The sequence below is a fragment of the Cetorhinus maximus genome, chromosome 2 (genome assembly GCF_964194155.1).
Source record: "Cetorhinus maximus chromosome 2, sCetMax3.hap1.1, whole genome shotgun sequence".
NCBI lineage: Eukaryota > Metazoa > Chordata > Chondrichthyes > Lamniformes > Cetorhinidae > Cetorhinus > Cetorhinus maximus.
The window spans coordinates 70,031,431-70,056,139 of NC_135880.1; the positions used below are offsets into that span (position 1 = coordinate 70,031,431).

The window sequence follows — 24,709 nt, forward strand, 5'->3', positions numbered from 1 at the left end:
TTTCTTAAGTGAAAGGGAGCATTTTGAAGGGTTTTTAAATCAAAAATATTTAATTTACTGAGAAATTAAGACATTTACTCAAACTAATTAGTGTTACCAATCAAACTATTAAATGGCTCAGTTTAAATTTAGTCATTTTCAGTGAATTTGAATGAAATATCTCACAGGTGAAGGATTGAACACACAAATTAACCCCATTTTCAGTTGTATTGATAAAACTGCACCAGGTTACCACTCTTTAATACAACAACGGATACTTTCAAATACAAAGAGGGAAAAAATAATTACATTCTATTACTTTGTCCAATTGTGCTGGTTCATGGAAGATTTTACATTTGTGGTTATGCAAATGCATTTTAGTGGAAACTAGAACAGTAACCAAATTTCAAGCAAATTTTGGGCAGAATTTCTCAATTGCCTCTAAATGGAACCCCATTGTCTTTTCATTGTGTTTGTGTTTACCCTTACGTAAAGAATTCTGACTTGGTATGGCACTACATTAACCTTTACTTTTCTTCCTGCATCACTTGTGACAGTCAAATGTTACTTTAGCTGTTTTTAATTTCAAACATTTCAGTTCCTTGGTTTATGCCATATAAATTAAATAGCTGGCATAACAGTTGGCAGATTTTTGTTATTTTGTGAATCTACCTAATGATGGCATATTTCTTTACTTAATACTAATGTGAACTTTTGCCCTTTCTGTTTTTAGATGGAAGAATGTAACCTTGTCGTGCAATATCCATGCTTTGAGATGTATTGCAAGCTTTAACAATGTGCATGAACTAAATATGCACGCTTTCCAGTTATGACTTTTAAGTGCATTTGGCAGTTAACTACATATCAAGCAGTCAGTTTTGAGCAACATTGTTTGGTTGTACAGAGGGTGTTGTTTCCATAGCTAGCAATTTGATTGCTAGTTATTGATAGAAAGCACAGACCTGGACAATCATGTCTGCTCATGGCCTGGAAACAGAGCCTCCTAGCTTCTTTCTTGGGTCAGAAGATGCGGAACTCCTGCATCAAATGAAACCTCAAGATTTTGAAGATTTTGATCAAGATGAAGAATATGATTCTGTGAGTGTTGAGTATGGATTAATTTCTTAGCATGTGAGAAATCAATGTTGTGCAATACATTTGAATTCAGATGTACTATTGTATGTGATAATTGAAGCTTAAATGTAGAATTAAATGCAGGCGTAAATTGTAAACTGTTAATTTCGGCACTTAGTAAAGGCTGGTATTTAAAGTTTGACAGCTTGATTCTAGTCATTACCTTTATGTGGCTGCCTGTTTCATTATTTTGCTATCAGGGATGTTACATAGTTATTTTGATTAAGTATGTATGCTGTGACCTTGCTTTGTCCTGTAGCCGCCAGAAAGGCAGATTGTGGTTGGAATTTGTGCCATGGCCAAGAAATCCAAGTCGAAGCCAATGAGTGAGATTCTGGGACGACTTTGCAGGTTCAAATACATCACTACTGTGATATTTGAAGAAGACACCATACTAAATGAGCCAGTGGAGCAGTGGCCACTTTGTGATTGCCTCATTTCTTTCCATTCAAAAGGTAGCAGTTTTGTGATGCCTGAGATGTCTGACCACACTACGTGCTGAGATCATTTGCTTTGTTCAGTGTCTTTTCTCTGTACAATTAGAGTTATTTGCCCAGATTTTGTGATTGGTAAGGCTATCAGCATTTACTGTTATAAAAGAATAAATTGACAGCAACATATGCTGCCTGTACTTGTGGAGTTGAATGCAGAAATCAGCTAGTTGCTGTCCTAATTACCCCACTGCTGTAGAAGATATATACTGTCATATTCCTAGAACCCTGTTGCTCTGAAGTGGATTTCAAATCACCAGTTCCAGTGCAAACACCCATAGACTGTTGGCAAGAGTAACTTTAACAGATTCTCCCCAAAAGGCACTGATAATTGCAACTTTCCAGTACTTCAGTCATGTGGTGAACCCAGATGGTCTTGCTTCATTTAATAGCCCCACATGCATCTTTCTGGAAGGAATTACTGGATAACAGTCAAACTTGGGTTCTTAGCTGATTTCTTTACTCGCTCCTAGTCCAGGTTCACTGAGGCCAATTACAGCACCCCAGTCATTTTCTACATTGGTTGTTGAGGTTGGAGTTTAAGTCTGGTTTAATTTTACCTGATTATGGATGGGAAAGAAGTTTACAGGCAAAAGTTGGCATTTAGGATAGTTTTGATATATTATTCTAAAGAGCTCTGATTGAAAGCTGCAACTACTGTCATTAGGGCATCACTTTGAATGTAGATCCATTGCTCTAGCAGGAAAAATCCAGTTTTATGTCAATGGATTAAGTATTCTGTTACAGCTGCTCATTTAAATCTCTGCTCCTGCAACTAGCCTATGCTCTGCATCAGGAGCATGAATTTGTAAGTTTGCACCTTGGGCCTTGAGTGAACATAAATGCATCACAAATTTTCATTATGTATCATTCTATCATGTAATTGTTTTGTTTGAGTCCAGTAAAACAGAATTTGTTTTCAGGTACGAGTTAGAAATCCTGAATTCATTAGCTTTTTATTTTTGTTTTTTTAAGGGTTTCTATTGGACAAAGCAGTGGCTTATTCGAAGCTAAGGAATCCATTTGTTATTAATGACTTGAACATGCAATATAATATTCAAGACAGGTAAGTGTCTGGCAACCAAGTCAGTGCTTGCAAAACTCAGGTTAGTGTCCAACATTAGATGTGAATCTGTGGTTGGACAGCACTTAGTGAATAATTCTGACCGTGCTAAGAAGCTACATAGGGCCCTGTCCTCTGTAAGCAGAATATATCCAGGCATTGTGCCTTTTTCAAAAGCATGGGGGACAATGGGTCCCTTGTACATTCCCCTTGCCAATGCTTCAACCAATCAGAGTCAACTTACCATTTTTGAATTTGAACAAAAGCTTGACCCATCGTGTCTGCACTGGCGCTCTGAGCAACTCACCTAGTACCATTCTAGGTATGCTTTCTCCCCGTAACCCTGTAATTCTTCCTTTCAGATAACAGTCTAATTCCCTTCTGAATGCTTCAATTGAACCTTCCTCCACCGCACTCTCAGGTAGTGCATTCCAAACCCAACCCTGATCACTTTTTTGCTTCTTTTACTAATAACTTTAAACCTGTGCCCCCTCGTTCTTGATCCTTTCATGAGTGAGAACAGTTTCTCCCTATCTACTCTGTCCAGACCCCTCATGATTTTGAATACCTCTATCAAATCTCTTCTCAATCTTCTTTTCTCTGAGGAAAACAGTCCTAACTTCTCCAATCTCTCTTTATAACTGAAATTCCTCATCCCAGGCACCATTCTTGTGAATCTTTTCTGCACCCTCTTGAATGCCTTCACGTCCTTCTTAAAGTGCAGTGCCCAGAACTGGATGCAGTACCCTAGCTGAGGCTGAACTAATGACTTATACAGATTCCACATAACTTCCTTGGCTCTTGTACCCTATGCCCCTATTCATAAAGCCCAGGACACTGTATGCTTTATTTTCTAAATCTGTCCTACCACCTTCAATGACATATACACCCAGGTTTCTCCATTTAGAGTTGTACCCTTTGTATTATCACTCCATGTTCTTTCTACCAGAATGAATCACCTCAACAGTTCTCTCTTTTGAACTTTATCTGCCACCTGTCTGCCATCCCACCAACTTGACTGTGTCCATGTGAAGTTCTACATTATCCTCCTCGCAGTTCAATGCTACCAAGTTTTGTATCATTCGCAAACTTTGAATTTGTGCCCTGTACACCAAGATCTAGGTCATTAATATATATCAGGAAAAGCAAGGGTGCCAACACTGACCCCTGGGGAACTCCACTACAGACCTTCCTCCAGCATGAAAACATCCATTAACCATTACTCTCTGTTTCCTGTCGTTAAGCCAATTCTGTGTTTGTGTTGCTGCTGTTGCTTTTAATCCATGAGTTATAATTTTGCTCAAGTCCACTGTGCGGCACTGTATCACATGCCTTTTGGAAGTTCATGTACACCAAATCAACAGCTTTGCTCTCATCAATCCTCTTTCCTACCTCTTCAAAAACCTCCAGAGAGTTAGTTAAACATGATTTTCCCTTAAGAAATCCATTCTGGCTTCCCTTGATTAACCCGCAGTTGTCCATGTGACTTAATTTTGTCCCGAATTATTGTTTCTAGAATTTTCCCCACTACCGAAGTTAAACTGACTGGCCTATAGTTGCTGGATTTATCTTTACACCCTTTAGTGGAACAGGGTGTAATGTTTGCAATTTTCTAGTCCTCTGGGACCACCCCTGAGTCCAGGAAAGACTGAGAAGTTATGGCCAGTACCTCCTGCAATTTCCACTCTCGCTTCCCTTAGTATCCTTGGATGCATCTCATCTGGTCCCGGGGCCTTATCAATTTTAAGTACAGATAATCTATCCAATACCACCACCTTTTTATGCTAGCTGTCAGTCTCTTTTCACATTCCCTCTTTGCTTCTCTTATTTGCTTCTTCACTTCTCCTCTGAACCTCCTGCATTCAGCTTGGTTTTCAAATGTATTTTCTACCTTCCACCTGTCATAAGCACACTTTTTCTTCTTTTTCTTAATTTCTATCTCCTTTGTCATCCAGGGAGCTCTGGATTTATTTGCCCTACCTTTCCTTTTCGAGGGAATATACCTTGACTGTGCCGAATCATCTCCTCTTTGAAGGTAGCCCATTGATCAGCTACGGTTTTTCCTGCCAACCTTTGACTCCAGTTTATTTGGCTCAGATCCGTTTTGACTCCATTGAAGCTGGTTTTCCCCAAGTTAATTTTTCTTACTGTGAACTGTTCTTTGTCCATTTCCACAGTCAGCCTTAAACATATGATACAATGATTACCCTGTTCTCTAAATGATCTGCTAGGCCTACCACAGGATAATTGTTCCTGGGTACATTCTTGATAGTAACGCCTTGAGCAATCAGCACCCTCTTCTCATACACTAAATTGTTGTTCCCTTTGAAATTTGGTATTCTTGCATCTGTCCTGAGGAGTGCAAGTCGAAAAGCTTCAACAGCAAGTCTCCTTTTTCAGCAATACTCAAGTTACATAGTACAAAGTGATTATTTATAATGGCTATGGTATCATTCCCATTTATTTAAATTCATGCTATCAATTCATCCATCTTAATATGAGTACTGCATGCATTCAGATTAAGAACCTTTAATTGTGCTTTTTTGCAATTTGTCCCTGCTCTGACTTTTTTGCTGGTGCACTCATAAGTTTGTATACTCTCTTATCCTGTCACACCCTGGTTATCATTACATATTTCGCTACCCTGCACTTATTGCCTTGTCGTTTCTCATGAGCTTTCTAAATCTCCGCTTGCATTAACTTTCACCCTCCCCTCCCCCCACCATCCCACTGTTTAGCTTAAAGCCCTAGTTATACCATTTGCCAGGACATTGGTTTCAGTGGGGTTCAAGTGAAGCTCACCCCAATAGTACAATTCCCTCTTTCCCCAGTACTGGTATCAGTGCCCCATGAATTGAAACCCATTTCTCCCTCGCTAATCTTAAGGCCACGCATTCAACTCTCCTGATCTAATTTACCTTATGCCAATTTGCTTATGGCTCAGGTAGTAATCCAGAGGTTATAACCTTTGTGATTCTGCTGTTTAACTTAGTCCCTAGCTACTCATACTCTCTTAACATAACCTCTTTCTCAGACTTACCTATGTCATCGGTATCCAAGTGGACCATGGCAACTGGATCCTTCCCTTCCTAATCCTGCTTCCACTGCAGCCCTGAGGAGATGGCCTTAACCAGGCAGGCAACACAGCCCTTCACGCTCACAATGCAGAGAACAGTATATCCCCCTGACTATACTGTCCCCAACTATTGCCACATTCCTTTCTGGTGTCCCCCCCCCCCCCCCCCCCCCCCCCACTTGAATGGCCCCCAATACCATGGTGCTTCTCATCCTCCCTATAGTCCCTGCTCTTGTCCACACAGGCTGCAAAAATCTCGAACCTGTTGGACAAGTGTAAGGGTTGTGGGTCCTCCAGTTGTACCTTCTGACTCCCTTTACCTGCTTCATTTGTAGTCTCATGCTTCTGTCCCTGACCACACAACAAAGCTGAACTACTTAAACTAAGGGGTTTGACTGACTTCTGGAACCAAATGTCCAAGTAATTTTCCCTCCCTGATGCATCAAAGCGTCTGAAGCTCGGATTTCATCTCCTCAACTCCAAAATTCTGCAGAAACATACTGCAGGTGTGGTTGCCATGGATCGCACTGAAGTCCGTCAGTTCCCACATCCTGCAGCTGCAACACATCACCTCCACTACCATCTCTATTGTATTTTTACCTAATTAGGGTTTCAAATTTAGAAAGACCACTCGATGATTATTTGTTATATTAAGTAGTTTAACTAGTTCCATCTATCCATCCATTTTCACACCACTTCCCCTGGTGAGGGTCGTGGTGGCAGTAAGCTGAGCAAGGCCGACCAGACTTCCCTTTACGCAGTCACAGATTCCAGCTCCTCTTGGGGGATTCCTAGGTGTTCCCAGGCCAGCCGAGAGATGTAATCCCTCCGGCCTGTCCTGGGTCAGCCTCGAGGTTTCTGTCCAGTGGGCCGTGCCTGGTACAGCTCAGTGGGAGGCACCCTTATCAGATGCCAAACCACCTCAATTGGCCCCTCTCGATCCGGAGAAGCAGCAACTGTACTCCAAGGCTCCCCCAGATTGTTGAACTCCTCACCCTGTCCCGGAGAGTACACCCAGCAACCCTGCAGGAGAAACCTCATTTCCGCCGCTTGTACCTGTAATCTTATCCCTTCGATCATTACCCACAGTGCGTGACTGTAGGTGAGGATGAGGACGTAGATCGACCGGTATAGTTTAAATAGTTAAGCTATAAATTTAATACAGCACCATATCTTCTTGGTACTAGTTTAAACTACTGCCCCTGTTTAGAGAAAAGAAACTTTAAAACTCAACAATCATTCACCTACCCGCTTGCCTAATTAATGCTTCTGGACTTCAGTTCTCAAATCACTGTTTCCTGCTCCCTCTCTTGTGGACCACTCCTTGACCTGTAAAACACTGGACCAGACAACTCTTCCCTCAATGCGTGAAATTCCCTCACTCACCAAATTCGGTACCCTGCAAAGTTCCTCTTCAACTAGCTGGCCGCCATGCTACACACATAATGGTGTGAGAGTCCCTTGCAGAGTCTCACTTTGGTTTGGAGCCATACTCTGGACAAACAAGAATGAATAACTCAATATCAAATAATGTGTGAAAACAACAATCTTTATGAAACAATTAAACAATTATTAATTATTAGAAGAAAAAGGAAAGATAACTTTATAAAAGGAAAGAAAGGAAGAAGGGAAAAGCAAGCACTTATTTAAATATACAATACAAAAGCTAAAAGTTAACCTTGCAAGGGGATGGACATTCCAGCCACTCCGTTGACAGCCCTTCCTCCCATTGTCTTGGGTAGTTGACTCATCCGCTCTGGCTGCAGCCCTGAATGTTGGAGGCTGTGCTCCATTAAGCCTGATTTCTGGCTCCATTCCAGCCTTGCGAGGCTCATATTCAGACTTTCTCAAAACAAGGGTCTGGTAAACATAAGTCTTAATCAGTTCTCATAAGCACAGCAAGGCTTTGCAATATTCAAGTGGTTTATGCATCTTTTGATCGTCTCCCATCTGGCATCAATCAGGTTGTATGTCCATCAATCATCCTCCATCTCCCCACTCCACACCATAGTTGACCACCTCACATGCAAGGTTATTCATTGTCCTGTCTTGTGGCTCAAGGGTCATTGATTTTTCCTGTTAACATCGCTATAATTACTATTGTTTAATTATTTGACTTAATCAGAGCACAATCGCACTTAGTTTTGAATCAAGGTATACAAAGTAACTTTAAAATTCAGTGCAGGCTTAATGCAGGTTTTCTTAAAATCAAGAACAAAGCAGAAATAAAATGCGGAAATACCAAATTGCAAAAATTAGTGGCTGTGGGCCTTCAGCCTCCCGCCTTTAACATACAAATTAAAGCAGCATTTTATAATCAAGATAACTTTTGTAATTTCTCCAGTCGGAGCTACCTTTGTTATATCCCATTGGGGTTTCAGAGCTTATAAAGGTCGTAGTTCGAGTTCAGTTACTTGAGGGCAGTTGTTGATGTATTTTACTTGTGTGTCGTTGTGTACAGCAATTGACTAACGGAGACAGAATTATCAGGAATTGAATAAAGACTAACACATGCGATATAACCTTAATCCATGGTTGAATATTCACATTCATGCCCTAGTTCCATAAATCCTCCCACCATGCGTTAGTCTTGATAACAGGTATATTAATAAAAAGATTGATGATATGTTGCGGCAGGTGGAAATACACTTTTTGGGATTTAGCAATGCTCTCCTCAGTTCTCTGTTGTTTGGGCAGCTGTGGGACTTTTTCACCAAATCTTTCCACATACTCCTGTAATTGTCCTTTCTTTCTATCTTTTACACTAATTGCTCTGTTGACATGGTAAATATTTATCAGTTCTCAGTCACCAATTTTGGCAGGTGTCCCTGGGGTAAAACAAAAGTTTGCTTTGGGAACAGGGCATAGTTTCTCATATTCATAATTATATTCCTTTTCTATGTTGGTAACAGTATCCCCCTTCTACATATGCAGTTTGTGTCGGTTTTAGGTCAGCTCGAACAACCTCCATGGTGCAATTTACTCGCGTCTGATTAAACCCACAAGTTGCTTTGGGATGGCCCTTTATCTTGTACGGACGCACGATCACTTCGCTCCGTGTGTTACACCCTTCCAGCTGCGTTCCTAATACATAATTGCCCAGTTTTACTGCATATGGATAAGTATTGTGATATTGTACATATGAACTAGGAGCAGGAGTAGGCCACTCAGCCTGTCAAGCCTGCTTCACCATTCCATAAGATCATGGCCGACCTCCTGCCTACCCCTGATAACCTTTCACCCCCCTCGTTAATCAAGAATCTATCTAGCTCTGCTTTAAAAATGTTCAAACACCTTGCTTGCACTGCCTTTTGAGGAAGAGTTCCAAGACCCTCTGAGAGAAAAAAATTCTCCTCATCTGCCTTAAATAAGTTGCCCCTTATTTTTAAGCCGTGACCCCTAGTTCTAGATTCTCCCACAAGAGGAAACATCCTCTCTACATCCAGTTGTTTTTGCCTTACACCAACTTGGTAATGTCATTCCTGTTAAATTCAGCATCACAGGTATCACCTTTATAATGTACGTTATGATAAATCTTCCCCATTGGGATTAACACCAAACCACTTCTTGTTCCCTCCCTATGTATCGGACAATCTGGACCACTCGCCCTAAGGAGTGCTGAGCGTGTATTATGGTATTTTTTAAAAACACACCATGGGACTGCCCACTGTAACATAATAATTATCAAGTGGGCCTGCCATAATCATTCTCTGATTATCTTCTGGGCTATAACCTCCTGCCTTTTGATTTCGTTACCCTCCTCAACTTGTCTTAAAGTGATAAATGTGGAATATCTTAGGGGCAGATAATGTCTAGAGGCTGCTTCAGTTTCTAGTTTAAAGTGTGTCCTGTGACCTTCTACTAGGATCTCTGTACTCCAATAGTACCTGCTCAATTTTTTAATCTCTCCTATGAAGGGTATCTCAATGTTTTGTGAATATTCAACTTCATAGATTCTGTTTCCTTTTAAAACTTTTTTTGTTTTGAGTATCCTGCCCAATTTTTCAACTGTGATATACTACCTGAAAATGCCCCTTTTTTGCACGAATGGCATTGCGCATCTTTGGCAGGATAATTCCTGCGTCCGTACTTTTCTCTTCTGCATCAGCAGTAGCTAGTTTGGACCATCGCTGTTAATTGCTTTTTATGCCTCACGCGTCTCCTTCTCTCTATCTTCCCATTTTTATGTCTGACTAATTTAACTATTTGTTACTTTGGGATTCAGGCACTCTTGCTCCCTCGCTCTCTCCCCTTCTCTCCCCTGACTACAGATCGGTTCTCCCCCCTGATCTCCGTTGGCCTACTTAGCCAGTGTCAAGTCTTCTTGGGACTGCAGATTATCTTATAATGCAACACACAAACTCCAACAACTATTCTTTGTTAATTAGCTTCTCTTTCAGATTACTGTGCACTAACTCTTCTGTTAATCGGTACAAATCATTAATAGATGTGTTGATGCTTTCTCCGTGTCTGAGTACGTTTATTAAACTTTGTGTGTTTTGTGATGATGCTCTTGTGGAGACTGAAATATATCTCCCATGCATCAGTGACTTTGGTTTGTGTGGCTTTGCCCTCATTGACCCCCAGGATAACTAAAAGGTTGTCCACACAGTTGCCCATTGCATACAAAAGTGTACAGACCTGCTCATGGTTTGGCTTCACTGTGAGACCCGAAGTGGTGCGAAATTGAGCAAATCGTTTGTACTACTTGGCCACACTTCAGCCTAATTTTGGCCTGAGACTTGAAACTTTCCTGTAGAGGTAGAGATTTTTCTAGCACCATCTTTTACCACTTGCCACAATATATTATGTTGTCGAATTGAGTGGTTTCAATACCTCCCAAAGACTGCTAGCTGCAAACACTCTTAAAATATTTACAATGATGAGAACGCTCCCTTACACTAGCTTCTTTCCACGCTGCTTTCTCCTAGACTGTCAGTTCACGTGTGTATATGTCACTTCCTTCTATGACATCACAGACTATTATAGTTAATCCTTTGTGGGACTTAGTCTAACATATTCCAATATACAACACTATACAGGACATTCAAGCTCCCTAAAGAAGTATGAAAAATATCTAGACTTTCATAATTGGAAGCATCACTGATCTCCAATCGGTCAGATGTTAAGTCAAGATTACATAGATTCAGTCATAGAACCATATACTGAGAATGAAATTTTATACTGAAAGCTTATATCCATTTCACAACATTCTTTATTGCACTTGTTGCTATAATGTTTCTTTATCGAGTGAAGGCTCCCGTGATATGGAAAATAATCCACATTTTCCAAGATCTTGCCGCTGATCTTAATTGATGTGGGGAGCTGTTGTGCTGTCGGAGCTGGTTGGAAGTGGACCTTAGTTTTCCAGGTATTTAGTGAAATATGTCCTCGTGCTTCAGAGGAGGAGTTGATAATTACATGGAGCTCAGTTTCTGAGTGAGCTCACACACAATTTCCATTTGCATATTGGAGCTCAATGACTGAATAGAGTGGTTTTGGATTGAAGGTAGTGCAGGATGAATGGTTTCCCATCTGTTCTATACTTTATCTCTGTGCTTGTGTGTAATTTGCTGGAGGTAGACATAGATGACAAAATTCATCATCGCCTCCATAGTGTGCCAGCTCAGTCTTTGGGCAACCGAGCAAACGAGTATTTGAGGATCACGATCTCAAACTTGACACTCTAGTCATGGTTGCTGGGCAGCAGCAACCCCTGCACTCTCTATATGTATCAGAGACTTGGACAACCTACAGCAGGTTCCCAAAAGCACTGGAGAAGTACCACCATCGGTACCTTTGCAAGATCCTTCAAAGCTGGTGGAAGGAAAGGTGGTCCAGCAGCAGCCTACTCATCCAAGACAACATGCTCACCATCGAGGCACCAATCACTCAAAATCAGCTCTGCTGGGCAGGACATGCCGTTCGTATGTCTGACATCAGACTGTCGAAGCAACTGCTCCACTTGGAACTCGCATAATGGCTGGGCAGCGGAAATTCTTCAGGAATGCTTTGAGGATATCCCTAAAGAGATCAAACATCCCCACTGACTCAAGGGATCCCCTGACTTGTGACCGACCAAAATGGAGAGCACTCCTTTGGGAAGACATCAAACACATCCAGACACTTCATCAGAAACATGCAGAAGTGAAGCCGAGGCATCAGAGAGAGCACACAAATCTTCAAAAAACTCATCTACCCGACCCTTCAAGCACTACCAACCCTGCATGTGGGAGAGCCAGCCTGCAGATCGTGCATTGAACTTATCAGCTGTCTCTGAACCCATCGAACTGAAATGGAAGCAGTGTACAGGGGGCAAGAATTATTCTTCGGGTTAAATATATATGAGGAGACATTTCCTCATTTTATTTTGATACTCCCCATGTGGCTGTATTGCACAAAAAATAGTCATCAGACAATGTGTAAAGGATTATGAATAGTTGACAGGCTTTATTCCCCATCATCCAGTAAGTTTGACTATTTTCACTCTGATCAATGTGTTGACTTAAGTGAAATCATCAGTAATGCTGACATTCAAAATAAAATTGAAAACTTCACAGTAAATACTTGTAACCTAAAGACAATACTGAATACCAAAGTCTGCATTTTGTCTGTAGGTTCAGGCACTTTGTACGGCATATAATGCCCAAGTAGGGTGTAATAAAAAAGGACCTGATTAATATGTATCTTCATATTAATTACTGCTATTATGTGGGAATTTTAAAGGCTTAGCTGAGGATTTGTCATACAGCTCTAGGAGTTTTATTATGTAAACCAGTAGTTGTTGTTTACTAATTATACATAAAAAGAATATAATATTGTTTAAAAAAAAATCCTTGATCATTTTATTGCTGAACTTAACTGACTTGACTTTTACATGCAGGAGGGAAGTTTACCACATTTTGAAAGAAGAAGGGATTGAGTTGCCACGCTATGCAATACTAAATCGTGATCCAGATAAACCTGATGGTAACCTATTTTTAGAACTAATCATTTTTGTTGACTTTGATATTGCATAGATATAACACTCAATTTGATAATATCATTATAAGATATAGTTCCATGAGATAATTACAGGTGAGATTATTTACCCATCCAGGGGAGTCCTATTTTTCATTTTCAGCAAATAGGTGCCACTAGGCATTTGTTGCCCATTTGTAGTTAGCCTTCAGAGAAGTTGGTGAGCCACCTTGAACTACTGCAGTCAATGTGATGAAGGAATGCCAGGATTTTGACCCAAAGATGATTAGAGAATGGCAATATGTATCCAAGCCTGGATGGCATGTGACTTGGAGGGAAATTTGGAGGTGATGATGTTCTCTGGTTTGGAATGTGCTGCCAAAGAAGACTTGAGTGCTTACTGCTTTACCAGATGGTAAACATTGCAGCCATGCTGTGCTGGTGGTGGAGGAAGTGGTTGTTTAAGCTAGCAGATGGGCTTCTGATCAGATGACTACTTGGTCTTGTACTTCAGTCTTGCTGCAGCTGCACCTATCTTGGGCATGTGGAGATATCCCATCACATTCATGGCTTTTACTTTGTAGCTTGTTGACAAGATTTGGGAAGCTAGCAGGTAAGACACTCGTTGCAGATTGCTCATTTTGGTACAATCTCTCATAGCCATGGGATTAATATGGCTGGTCTAGTTGAGTTTTTGGTCAGTGGTGAGCCTCAAAATGATGTTGGTGGGAGCTCAGTGATGGCAGTGCCATTGAATATTAAGAGATGGTGGTTAGGTTCTCTCTTGTTGGTGAAGATTATTGCTTAGCACCTCTGTGACGGAAATGTTATTTATCATTTAGCAGCCCAGGTTTGTCCTGGTCTTGCTACTGTGGTATGTCAATGTGTTGAAGGTGTCTGAGAAATTATGAACAAAGCTGAACGTTCTTCAGTCATTGATCTTTTTCTGATCTCGCCCCTTCAGGCATAAACCTTGTTGGGGTGGCCAGCTTTCTTGGGCAGCAGCACAGCCTGGATGTTGGGCAGGACCCTACCCTGAGCTATGGTAACCCCTCCCAGCAGCTTGTTGAGCTCTTTGTTGTTGCAGATGGCAAGTTGCAGGTGGTGAGAAGTGATGTGAGTCGTCTTGTTGTCCCGGACCGCGTTGCCGGCCAGCTCGAGGTAGACGTGGGCTCCGGCTCCAAAACGCTCTGCATTGTGACCCTTACACAGCAGCCGGTGGATACAGCCGACGGGGAACTGGAGACCGGCTCTAGGGGAGCGAGTCTTGGCCTTGGTGCGCTCTTTGCCTCTGATTTTACCGCGACCAGACATTCTGTTGTTACTTCAGTCATTAGCGAATAGTCCCACTTCTGACTTATGAGTAAAGGTCATTGATGAAGCAACTGAATATAGTTGGGCCATGAATGCACTCTTGCAGCAAATACTGGGGCTAAGGTGATTGGCCTCCAACAACAACTACCATATTCCTTTATGTCAGGGAGATTCTCCACCCATCTCCCCCCACCCCCAAATTGCCATTGACTTCAATTTTGCCAGGGCCCCTTGGTACTGACTCAGTCAGATGTTACCTTGATGTCAAGGGCAGTTACCCTCATCTCACCTCTAATTCAGCCTTTGTGGCTATGTTTAGACAAAGGCCACAATGAGATCCGGAGCCAAGTGAAAATTGTGGAACAACCTGACCATCATTGAGCAGGCTAATGGTGAGTAATTGCCTCTTGATAGCACCGTTGACAACACTTGGCTTTTGATTAGAAGTGGGCTAATAGGTTGGTATTGGCTGGGTTGGTTTTGTCCTGCTTTTTGTGGACAATACATATAAAGGCAATTTTCCAATTATCAGGTAGATGCCACTGTTGTAGCTGTATTGCTTGGCTGGAGAGAGCTAGTTTTGGAGCACAGGTCTTCAGTACTACAGCTGTGACCGGATTAGTAGCCTTTGCAGTTCTAGTGCATTCGGCCATTTCTTGACATTACATGAAGGGAATCGAATCATTACTAATATCCCCTGATTATTAGTATTAATATCTTCATTCTATTCCACATATGGTTCACTTTGTCTAAAGAAAAATTTCCTGATAGCATTCTTAAAATTATTTTTAAACTATTAGTAATTTGAGCTTCACCCCTTGTTCTATTTCTGCTGTTTAATTTAATGTGTTTTTAAAACTTTTTCTATACTCTTAACCATCTTTAAGATTTCTATAAGATCATCTCCCAAATGTGTCTGCTCTAACTGGGAAAAACATAAGTTAGTCCAGTCTTCCTTGGGTCAGAATCATTCTATTTGTGTATGTCTTCTAGGTCTCTTAATATAAGATCAAGATGAACATTGCCGTTGTGGCTTTTTTAGACACAATGGCTGGAATGTTTCCAAAAGCTTTCCACTAGGACTGAAAGTGAGACTCGACCTTGTATGAGCAGAAGGGGTGGAACCCTAGGTGACATTTTAGCACTGGCGGCCAATTAAGAGACCGCTGTTGGGACCATCGTTCAGTTGAGGATGGCAGCCCACCTCCCTTCCTACCAGGAAGAAGAATAGGGCGCCCCATGCTGATGTGCCCTTGAAGGCCAAGTCAGCTTTTTATTTACCATGTTAGGGCCAGGCAGGCAAACCCCTGTGATCGGGAGTCGATGGGGGTGGGGTGCACTCTTCAGTGGCTGTTGCTGCCGCAGGGCACCTCCTGGGCTGTGGAGTGGTTATGAAAGAGGCCCTGTACCAGGGAACCTGCCGGGATGCCACCAGGATTTTCCCTCCTGGCACCGGTAAAATGCTGACGAGCGCAGGAAGTGGCTCACCCACCATTGGGCTTCCCTTCCAATGATATTTTATGAGGTCTCTGACTCTCAGCCCATCTCCAGAGGGTTAGTAAAATCCATCCCAAGAAGCTGAGATTCTGAACTGCTTGGGTGTTCTCAGTTTATGGTAACTTATAAGTTATACAGTAACTGGGATGCAAAAATAAATGTTCTTGTATATCCTTCTGTTTACATTGGTTCAGCTCAAAAGAAAATATACATAACACAAGGATATCTAGCATAACCTCCTTGAGCGCATCTAGGGATGGGCAACAATTGCTGGCCTCGTCTGTGACATCTGCATCCCATGAAAGAATTAAAAAAAACTTAAAAATATAACTTTTTTCTTCTTAGAGTGTAATTTGGTAGAGGGTGAAGATCATGTCGAGGTCAATGGGGATGTCTTTCAAAAACCATTTGTGGAGAAGCCAGTGAGCGCAGAGGACCACAATGTTTACATTTACTATCCAACGTCTGCTGGCGGAGGAAGCCAAAGACTCTTTCGAAAGGTATGGTTTGTATGATCTTATAACACTTAGAGAATAGGTCATTCAGATAAGTTAAAAGATCTGAATTTATTTCCAAAATAACAACTTGCATTTATTTATTAACCTTAACGTAGAAAAACATCCTGAACCCCTTTGTAAAGGTGAAAAGAAGTGAAGGCCGAGCTTTGTTTCAGGGGTCAGGAAAGATGACAGCTTAATTCAAGGGATATATTTTGTAAAGGTTTTTAAAGCGAGGCAAGATTTGGAGAGAGTTAAGAAGTAGGGCTGAGGCAGCTAAAGGCTTCTGTTGCTGAAGGTGGAGTGAAAGGAATGGTTTCAACTTCAAATAACGGGTCACTGTGAAGTACCAACAGTGTGTTTGCCTGCCTGTGTCTGGCTGCCTGCCTGTGTGTCTTTGTAAGTAAAAATACTTGCACCTGTGGGCACTTCATCTATAATAATTTTTGGTTGTCAAATTTTGCCTCACTTTTGCCAATGTAAATTCATGTGTCCAGATTTACAATGGAAACTACTTCTGTAGGCTCCTTAAACTGTGATTAAACAACCTGGCTGCTGGGTACTGCACTATTTTCTTTCCCCCATAAATTATTGAAAATACTTTCCAAAACATATTCCACTTATTTTGTCAGTAACTAAAATTTCTCAGTCAAAATAAGGGTTTGATGTTTATACCACATGAGCATAACTAACCATATCCATTAAATTATTGGTGCCTTCATTGAAGTTTCTGCTTGAAGGCATCAACCCCTCCTAAAAGCCTGGCTTCAGCATGATTGTTTTGCCCAGAGTTATGACACTGTGAGCTGAATCTAGATTCTGTGGACTGTATGATGTATCTAATTTTCCAAGATGTATCAGTACCATCCCAGTCAGCTATATTGATTTTTTTTTTCTTTTAGCTTATAGTTTCTCCTCATCTATTTTATTAGAGAAAAGGTAGAGGACAAACTAATTTACTTTACAAATTTATTCAAAGCTAGAGAGCACATTGGAGAGTTTTCTTCTTGTAAGATTTGTGTTTTGTGTGTGAGAGAACAAGTGCCAGTGTACTGATAATACCCCTATTCTGACTTTTGTGTTAAATGCCATTCACAAAGCCTATTAAACCAAGAGTGTGTATCTTTCATCTTTGCTATTAGGTACATTTTTTAAAAAAAAAGTGAGCTTTGAAAAGTATAACTTCAACTTCTGATAGCTGTCAGCAATTACTTGCATTTACATAGTGCCTTTAACTTAGAGAAACATGCTAGGGTACTTCACAAGAGGCATAAGAAAAACTAGATGCTAAGCCAAAGCAAGAAAGATTAGGATTGGTGACTTAAAGACTTGGTTGGAAATGTGGGTTTTAAGCAAGGTTTTAAAGGAGGAGGGGAAGGTGGGGAGGCCAGAGGGATTGGGGAAGGGTGCAGTGGGGAGGGAGGAATTCCAGAGCATGGAGACTTCTGGCTGAAAGTTCAGTTGGAAAAGATAAGGTGAAGAAGACATTGCACAAAGACTTTGGAAAAGCAAATGGGGAGTTCAATTGAAGTTGTAGGACTGGAAGAGATTACAGAGACATGAAGGTAGGTTTGTGTTTGTGTGAGTGCGGATGGCTCTGAGAGTGTGGCTGATTTAATTGAATTAGAGGTGGATAGACAGCAAGGTTGAAATGACCAAGAGAGTTGGGTGTAAGAAGGGTATTGGAAATGCTGATGAGTGAGTGAGGATAGAAGTCTCAGCAGATGGGGCATGAATAAAATTTGCATTTTAAGGTAACTAGAGAGGCGTTTGATTTTCAAAGAAACATGATAAAGTTTTACAACTGACAGGATAAATAGGGCAAGGTTATTATGTTTATTTTTCCCCAAAAGGAAAAGGCCATATTGACAACATGAAAGATTTTTATAATATGAGAAAAGTAAATTTCAAAGACTTGTGGAAACAATAGGATTTACAGATTAAAGAGGAGGAAATATATTTAAAGAAGGTTGGAAGATTGTATCATGGTGGCTGTGTAAGATCTAAAAGATGTACTGTGTGAAACAGACTTGGGGAAACAGCCTCTAGCCACTTCGCAGAAGTCTGCTGTTCCATTAACTGAAGTTGTGTTAAAAAGCCTTTGGAATTCCACTGTCGAGTGGGTGCTGTGATAACCTTGCTGGTTTGCCTCTCTACATTTAAAATCTATTTTGGACCATTGCATTAAAGTGGGTGTATAGTTGGGAATCAGGTTAATTTGGAACTTTGGGATTTGTTATAATTTTAAGTAAAGGTGTAACTATAATCTTGTATGTGTTTTAATTCTTTTCTTTTGTTAATAAACCTTTTTTGTTTAATTTTTAAAATCTCTAAAGGTAATAGTGGACTCATTACTTCTGAATTCAATGCATAATCCTCCTCGTAATAAATACAGATTGCAAAACAGTTGTAATAGCATGGCCAAGTTTCCCTTGTGGATTTGGTCAGCCTGGCAAATACCACCTGCCGTATCATAACAGAAGCAAAAGGGTTGGGAATGAAGAAGTGGAAGAGAAATGCAGAACATGGTGTAAGACAAGCTGAGAGAGAGCACGCACATTTTTTTATATTTGTTCCGAGGATGTGGGCATTGCTGCAAAATGCCCATCCCTAATTGCCCTTCAGAACGTGGTGAGCTGCTGCTTTGAACCCCTGCAGTCCATTGGTATAGGTACACCCACTGTGCTATTAGGAAGATAGTTCCAGGATTTTGACCCAGCAACAGTGAAGGAATAGCGATGTATTTCCAAGTGAGGATGGTGAGTGGCTTGGAGGGGAACTTCCAGGTGGTGTGTTCCCATGCATTTGCTGCCCTTGTCCTTCCAGATGGTAGAGGTCGGGGTTTGGAAGGTGCTGTTTAAGGAGACTTGGTGAGTTCCTGCATTGCATCTTGGAGATGGTACACACTGCTGCCATGGTGGTGGAGGGAGTGAATGTTTGTGGATGGGGTGCCAATCAAGTAGGCTGCTTTTTCCTGGAGGGTGTCAAGCTTCTTGAGTATTGTTAGAGCTGCACTCATCCAGGCAAGTGGAGCGTATTCCATCACACTACTGACCTGTGCCTTGTAGATGGTGGACAGGCTTTGGAGAGTCAGGAGCTGAGTTACTTCCTGCAGGATTTCTAGCCTCTGACTTGCTCAATTAGCCACAGTATTTATATGGCTAGTTCAGTTCAGTTTCTGGTCAATGGTAACCCCCAGAATGTTGATAGTGGGGTTTCAGCCATGGTAATGCCATTGAATGTCAAGGGACGATGGTTAGATTCTCTCTTGTTGGAGATGGTCATTACCTGACACTTGTGTTGCATGAATGTTAAATGCCACTTGTCAGCCCAAGCCTAAATATTGTCCAGTCCTTGCTACATTTGGACATGAACTGCTTCAGCATCTGAAGAGTTGCAGATGGTGCTGAACATTGTGTAATCATTATCAGCGAACATCCCCATTTCTAACCTTTGATGGAAGGAGGTCTTTCATGAAGCAACTGAAGATGGCTGGGCCGAGGACACTACCCAGAGGAACTCCTGCAGTGATGTCCTGGAACTGAGATGGTTGACCTCTAACCACCACAGCCACCTTCCCTTGTGCTAGGTTTGACTCTAACCAGTGGAGAGTTTTCCTCCTGATTCCCATTGACTCCATTTTTGCTAGGGCTCCTTGATGCCACACTCAGTCAAATGCTGCCTTGTTTTTAAGGGCAGTCACTTTTACCTCACTCTGGAGTTAAACTCTTTTGTCCATGTTTGAACCGAGGCTGTAATGAGGTCAGGAGCTGAGTGGCCCTGGTGGAATCCAAACTGAGCGTCAGTGAGCAGGTTATTGCAAAGCAAGTGCGACTTGATAGCGCTGCTGATAACTCCTTCCATCACTTTGTTGATGATCGAGAGTAGACTGATGAGGCAGTAATTGGCAGTGTTGGATTTGTCCTGCTTTTTGTGTACAGGACATAACTGGGCAATTTTTCACATTGCCAGGTAGATGCCAGTGTTGTAGCTGTACTGGAACAGCTTGGCTAGGGGCGTAGCAAGTTCTGGGGCACCAGCCTTCAGTACAATTGCTAGAATATTGTCAGGGCCCATAGCCTTTGCAGTATCCAGTGCCATCAGCTGTTTCTTGATATCACATGGAGTGAATCGAATTGGCAGAAGCCTGGCATATGTGATGCTGGGGACCTCCAGAGGAGGCCAAGATGGAGCATCCACTCGGCACTTCTGTTTCGGCACTCTAGCTTAGCTTGTGCAATGTGAAGGGTGCTCTACTTGTTTTGTTTAATTATACATTCAGCTTGTGTCACTATTGAACAAGGCATTCTCTGAATCACCATTAGCAATGTTGCATGAAATCCATTGGTGAAGTAATGAAAATATTATCTGGTTCTTAAGATGAAGCAAATTAGTTAACTACTTTATAAAGCCCCTTTTTATTTAGCAAAATATACCGAGGTGCTTTGCGAGCATTATCAAGCAAAATCTGACACACATGGAGCTTTTAAGACAGATGACCAAAGGCTTGGTCAAACTGAGGTTTTAAGGAACATCTCAAAGGAGGAGAGGTAAAGAGGCGGAGACATTTCGGTAAGGAACTCCAGAGAGGCCTTAGGCTGCTGAGGGCTGCCAATGAAGGAACAATTAAACTCGGGCATTCAGAATTCAGATCTGGTAGTGTTTTTACAATGACCGGAGGTTACAAAGATAGGGAGTGGCGAGACCACTGAGGAATTTGAGAGCATGGATGAGAACTTAAATATTGAGGAGTTGTCAGACTGAGAGCCAATATTGGCCAGCAAGCACAGGTGATTGAATGGGACTAGACAGGAGTTACGATGCTGGCAGTGGAGTTCTTGATTAGCACAGATTTATGTACAATGGAGGATGGGAGAGGTGGCTGGGTGAGCATTGGAATAGTCAATTCTTGAGGTAACAAAGGCATGGCTGAGAGTTTCAGCAGCAGATGAACTAAGGTCAGGGCAAGGTCAGGCAATGTTGTGGAGGCGGAAGTTGGCAGCCTTGTTGATAGAGTGGAAACGTAGTTAAAACGCCACACAAGCAAATATCGTATGTTTATCTGTTTCAGATTGGCAGCAGAAGCAGTGTCTATTCCCCTGAAAGCAATGTCCGGAAAACAGGTTCTTACATCTATGAGCAGTTTATGCCAACAGATGGTACAGATGTGAAGGTGCGGATATTCAAATATAATCTATTTTTAAAACCATAATGCACTTTTCAGGCTACAGTCAACATAGGACTTGAAACATTTTATTTGCAACAGCATCAAAAAGTTAACAATTTAACAATCCCAATGCTCTGGCAAGATTTCCTTTGCCTTGAAGGAAAAATAATTGATTTGTTTTTACTGTATTTCCCTATGCACTATAAAGTAATATGTTCCATGGAACGACTTACTTGATAGAAATAAACTGCACTTAAAAGTTAGTCTGTTTTGCCTTTCTCGATGAGGCATTCTTACTATTTTCTGAGGCCCAACAGCAATCTTACATATAATTTTTGCTGAAAAAATATTTTTCAAGGTTTACACGGTTGGTCCAGATTATGCTCATGCAGAGGCCCGCAAATCTCCTGCTCTTGATGGTAAGGTTGAACGAGATAGTGAAGGAAAGGAAGTTCGCTATCCTGTCATTCTAAATGCTAGAGAGAAGTTAATTGCTTGGAAAGTCTGCCTTGCTTTTAAGGTAAGTGATAAATTAAACTAATTGTAAGCATGTATTTTTTTCTAATATTTGGCTCTGATGTGAGTAATGAAATCTCTAATGAGGTTACATGTTGTGGAGAAAATGACCATAATTCAAAAATTAAAGGACCTTGCACTTCTAAGTATTTTAGAAATGCAGTTTTGTAAAATTCTTCACATATCTTGGGTGCAAAATTTGGATACACTTCAAACTGATCCTTGAAATCATGAACATGTTTTAAAGCATTTGTGGGAAATGTCATGACATAATTGGCTTTTTCTGCTTGTGCACTGCAAGTTAATTTTAATTACTCAGGTACTGTACAATGCTGAAGTAGCTTAAAAATTTACATTGTCATCATGCACATTATATTTAGCATTTATATAATACTCAAATTACCAGTTTTAGTCTCTATGAAATGTTTTAAGCCTGAAAATTGCAGACTATTGAAATCCATTTGGAAAAAAACTACGTCTGTGCCCATTTTGGTGATATTGGAACTTTGAAAAAACGGAAATCTTCTTCAGCCCAATGTGAAACGTGACATTAGCAATATAAGACATAGATGATTTGACTTCAAGCAGTTGGCATTGAATTATCAGTTAGCTGTTGAAATTGAGCTGCAGTATCATGCAAATTTGGGACAGTTGTCATTTAAATACTTTTTTAAAAAAAAACTTTCCTTGCATTTGTATTTATTATTACTGAATTGATATTAATTTTCCTCTACCTATCTTGTTTTTGATAGCAAACTGTTTGTGGCTTTGACCTGTTGCGAGCTAATGGACAATCCTATGTCTGTGATGTTAATGGCTTCAGCTTTGTAAAGAATTCCATGAAGTATTATGATGATTGTGCAAAGATTTTGGGGTAAAATCTTTATTTTTTTAGTATTGTATTTTTTTCCTAGAACAATGTTGAATTTGGAACAACTTTAAGAATAAGTTATTCTCTTTATGGCAAAAGCTTAGTGCAATTAATTGGTATTTAGAAAAATCGGGGTACAGTTCTTGTGCTGTAATATGCTACATTTATGAATTGCACTGAAAAGCAAAATAATTTTAATATATCTCAAGGAATGGAGGCTTATCTCAGTGAATGTAGCTCAATAACCATCTTCTTCACACACCTATTGGTTTTGGTTCAGGGGAGATATGTGGCATCAGATTGTTTTTCCAATATGCGTCTGGTGAGCAGAATCATTAATCCAGCCCCATAGATAGAGTGATTTTGCAGATTTTATTATATGTTTATTTACAGCATAAAGAACTTAAGATATTTTATTGAGTGATCTTAAAATTATGTTTATTTAAAAAACATAGCTCAAGAAGCAAGCCCCACCCACAAAACCTAGGTCGAATTAATTGTTTTGGGAGTTTCTGCTAATTGTGCCTGTAAATATTTAATTTAATAAGAAACTGATTACTGTGCACTAATGAAAACAGTGGATGGTTCTGCACAGTTTTTAAAGTCATTTTCATTTGTTTAAAATCAGGTTATTCATAGGTGATGGATTAGACAGTTATAAAAAAATACTTATTTTGTATGTTTTTTTATTTTAGCTGTATTAAATGTACAGCATTAGCTGATCACTCTTAAATATATCAATGAATGTATGCAATGAAAAGAATAGTTATTTTTTAAAACACTGATGGTGCTGGTTCATAGAATATTTTTTGTGATTATGGAATCAAAGAATAAAATCATGGAAACTTACACATAGGAGGCTATTCGCCCATCACGTCTGAGACAGCTCTTTGAAAGAGCTGTTCAATTTAGTCCCACACCCCAGCATTTTCCCTATAACCCTGTAAATTATTCCTCTTGAAGTACATGTTCAATTGCCTTTTGAAAATTCCTATGAAATATGGTTCCACTATTTTTTTGATAGTATGTTCCAGATATTAACAACCCTATGTGAAATAAATTCTCCTCATTTCACCTCTGGTTCATTTTGCCAGTTATTTTCTCCTTACTTACTCCGCCAAAACCCCCCAATTTTTAATACCTCTATTAGATCTTCCGTTAACCTTTTCTGCTCTCAGGAGATCAATCCCAGCTTCTCCAATTTCTCCACATAACTGAGCATCCTCATCCTTGGTATCATCCTGGTAAACCCCCATACCATCCTTTCATAAGTTTAATGCCCATAATTGTACACTACTCCAGCTGATGCCTAACCAGAAAGTTTTAAAGGTTTTGTGTGACTCCCTTGTTTTTGTATTCAATGCCCCAATTACAAAGCCAGGCATCACATATGTGTTGTTAAACACTTTATCACTTGCCCTGCTACCTTCAAATATATATGAATATGCATCCCAAGGTGTCTCTATTCTCCTTTCATTCACCACCACCATCAAATATCTCATTTTAAATTACATAAACAGAAAGTGCTGGAAAAACTTAGCAGGTCTGGCAGCACCAGTGGAGAGGGAAACAGAGTTAACCTTTCGAATTAAGTCAGCCCTGCTCAGTTTATCCAGCATCCGCAGTATTTTACTTTTATCTGACCATTTAAATTATACTGCCTCGCCCTGTTGTTACTTCCAAAGTGCATCAATTCACACTTATCCATTTTAAATTATACCTGCCATGTGCCTATCCATTTTACGTCTGTCTATGTCCTTCGGCCTCTTGTATTGTACTACTATCGTATCCATTAATCACTACCTTGCCAAATTTTCAATTGTCTGCAAATTTGAACTCCCTATACCCAAGTCCAGGTCATTGATATAAAGCTAGAAAAGCAATGGTTCTGACACCTGGTGAGCCCCGCTGCATACTCCTGTTAAGTCAAGGAAACCGTCTATTCACTGTTAAAACATGTATTTACCAGTGCCCTCTGTCTCATATCCTTAGCCAATTTCAGACACCAATTACCAGCATCCCTTTAATACTGCGTGTTTCTATTTTCTGAATAAGTCCATGCAAATGATTTTGAGCAAAAACTAGAACCAAAACTTCACTTTAAAAAATGAGTGTTACTGTATGAGCAATTTCTGCCCAGATTG

General features: G+C 40.6%; 1 protein-coding gene across 1 annotated transcript in view; it reads left to right on the forward strand.

The window, feature by feature from the left end:
- Positions 1-24,709, forward strand: part of ppip5k2 (diphosphoinositol pentakisphosphate kinase 2) — a 180,890-nt gene that overhangs the window by 13,199 nt on the left and 142,982 nt on the right. Inside the window, exons 2-9 of the mRNA XM_078565916.1 lie at positions 713-1,077; positions 1,373-1,568; positions 2,580-2,670; positions 12,627-12,712; positions 15,860-16,014; positions 21,083-21,184; positions 21,537-21,698; positions 22,447-22,568. Coding sequence (XP_078422042.1) covers positions 952-1,077; positions 1,373-1,568; positions 2,580-2,670; positions 12,627-12,712; positions 15,860-16,014; positions 21,083-21,184; positions 21,537-21,698; positions 22,447-22,568 — 1,040 coding nt within the window. The 5' untranslated portion in view covers positions 713-951. The remainder of the gene's footprint in view (positions 1-712; positions 1,078-1,372; positions 1,569-2,579; positions 2,671-12,626; positions 12,713-15,859; positions 16,015-21,082; positions 21,185-21,536; positions 21,699-22,446; positions 22,569-24,709) is intronic.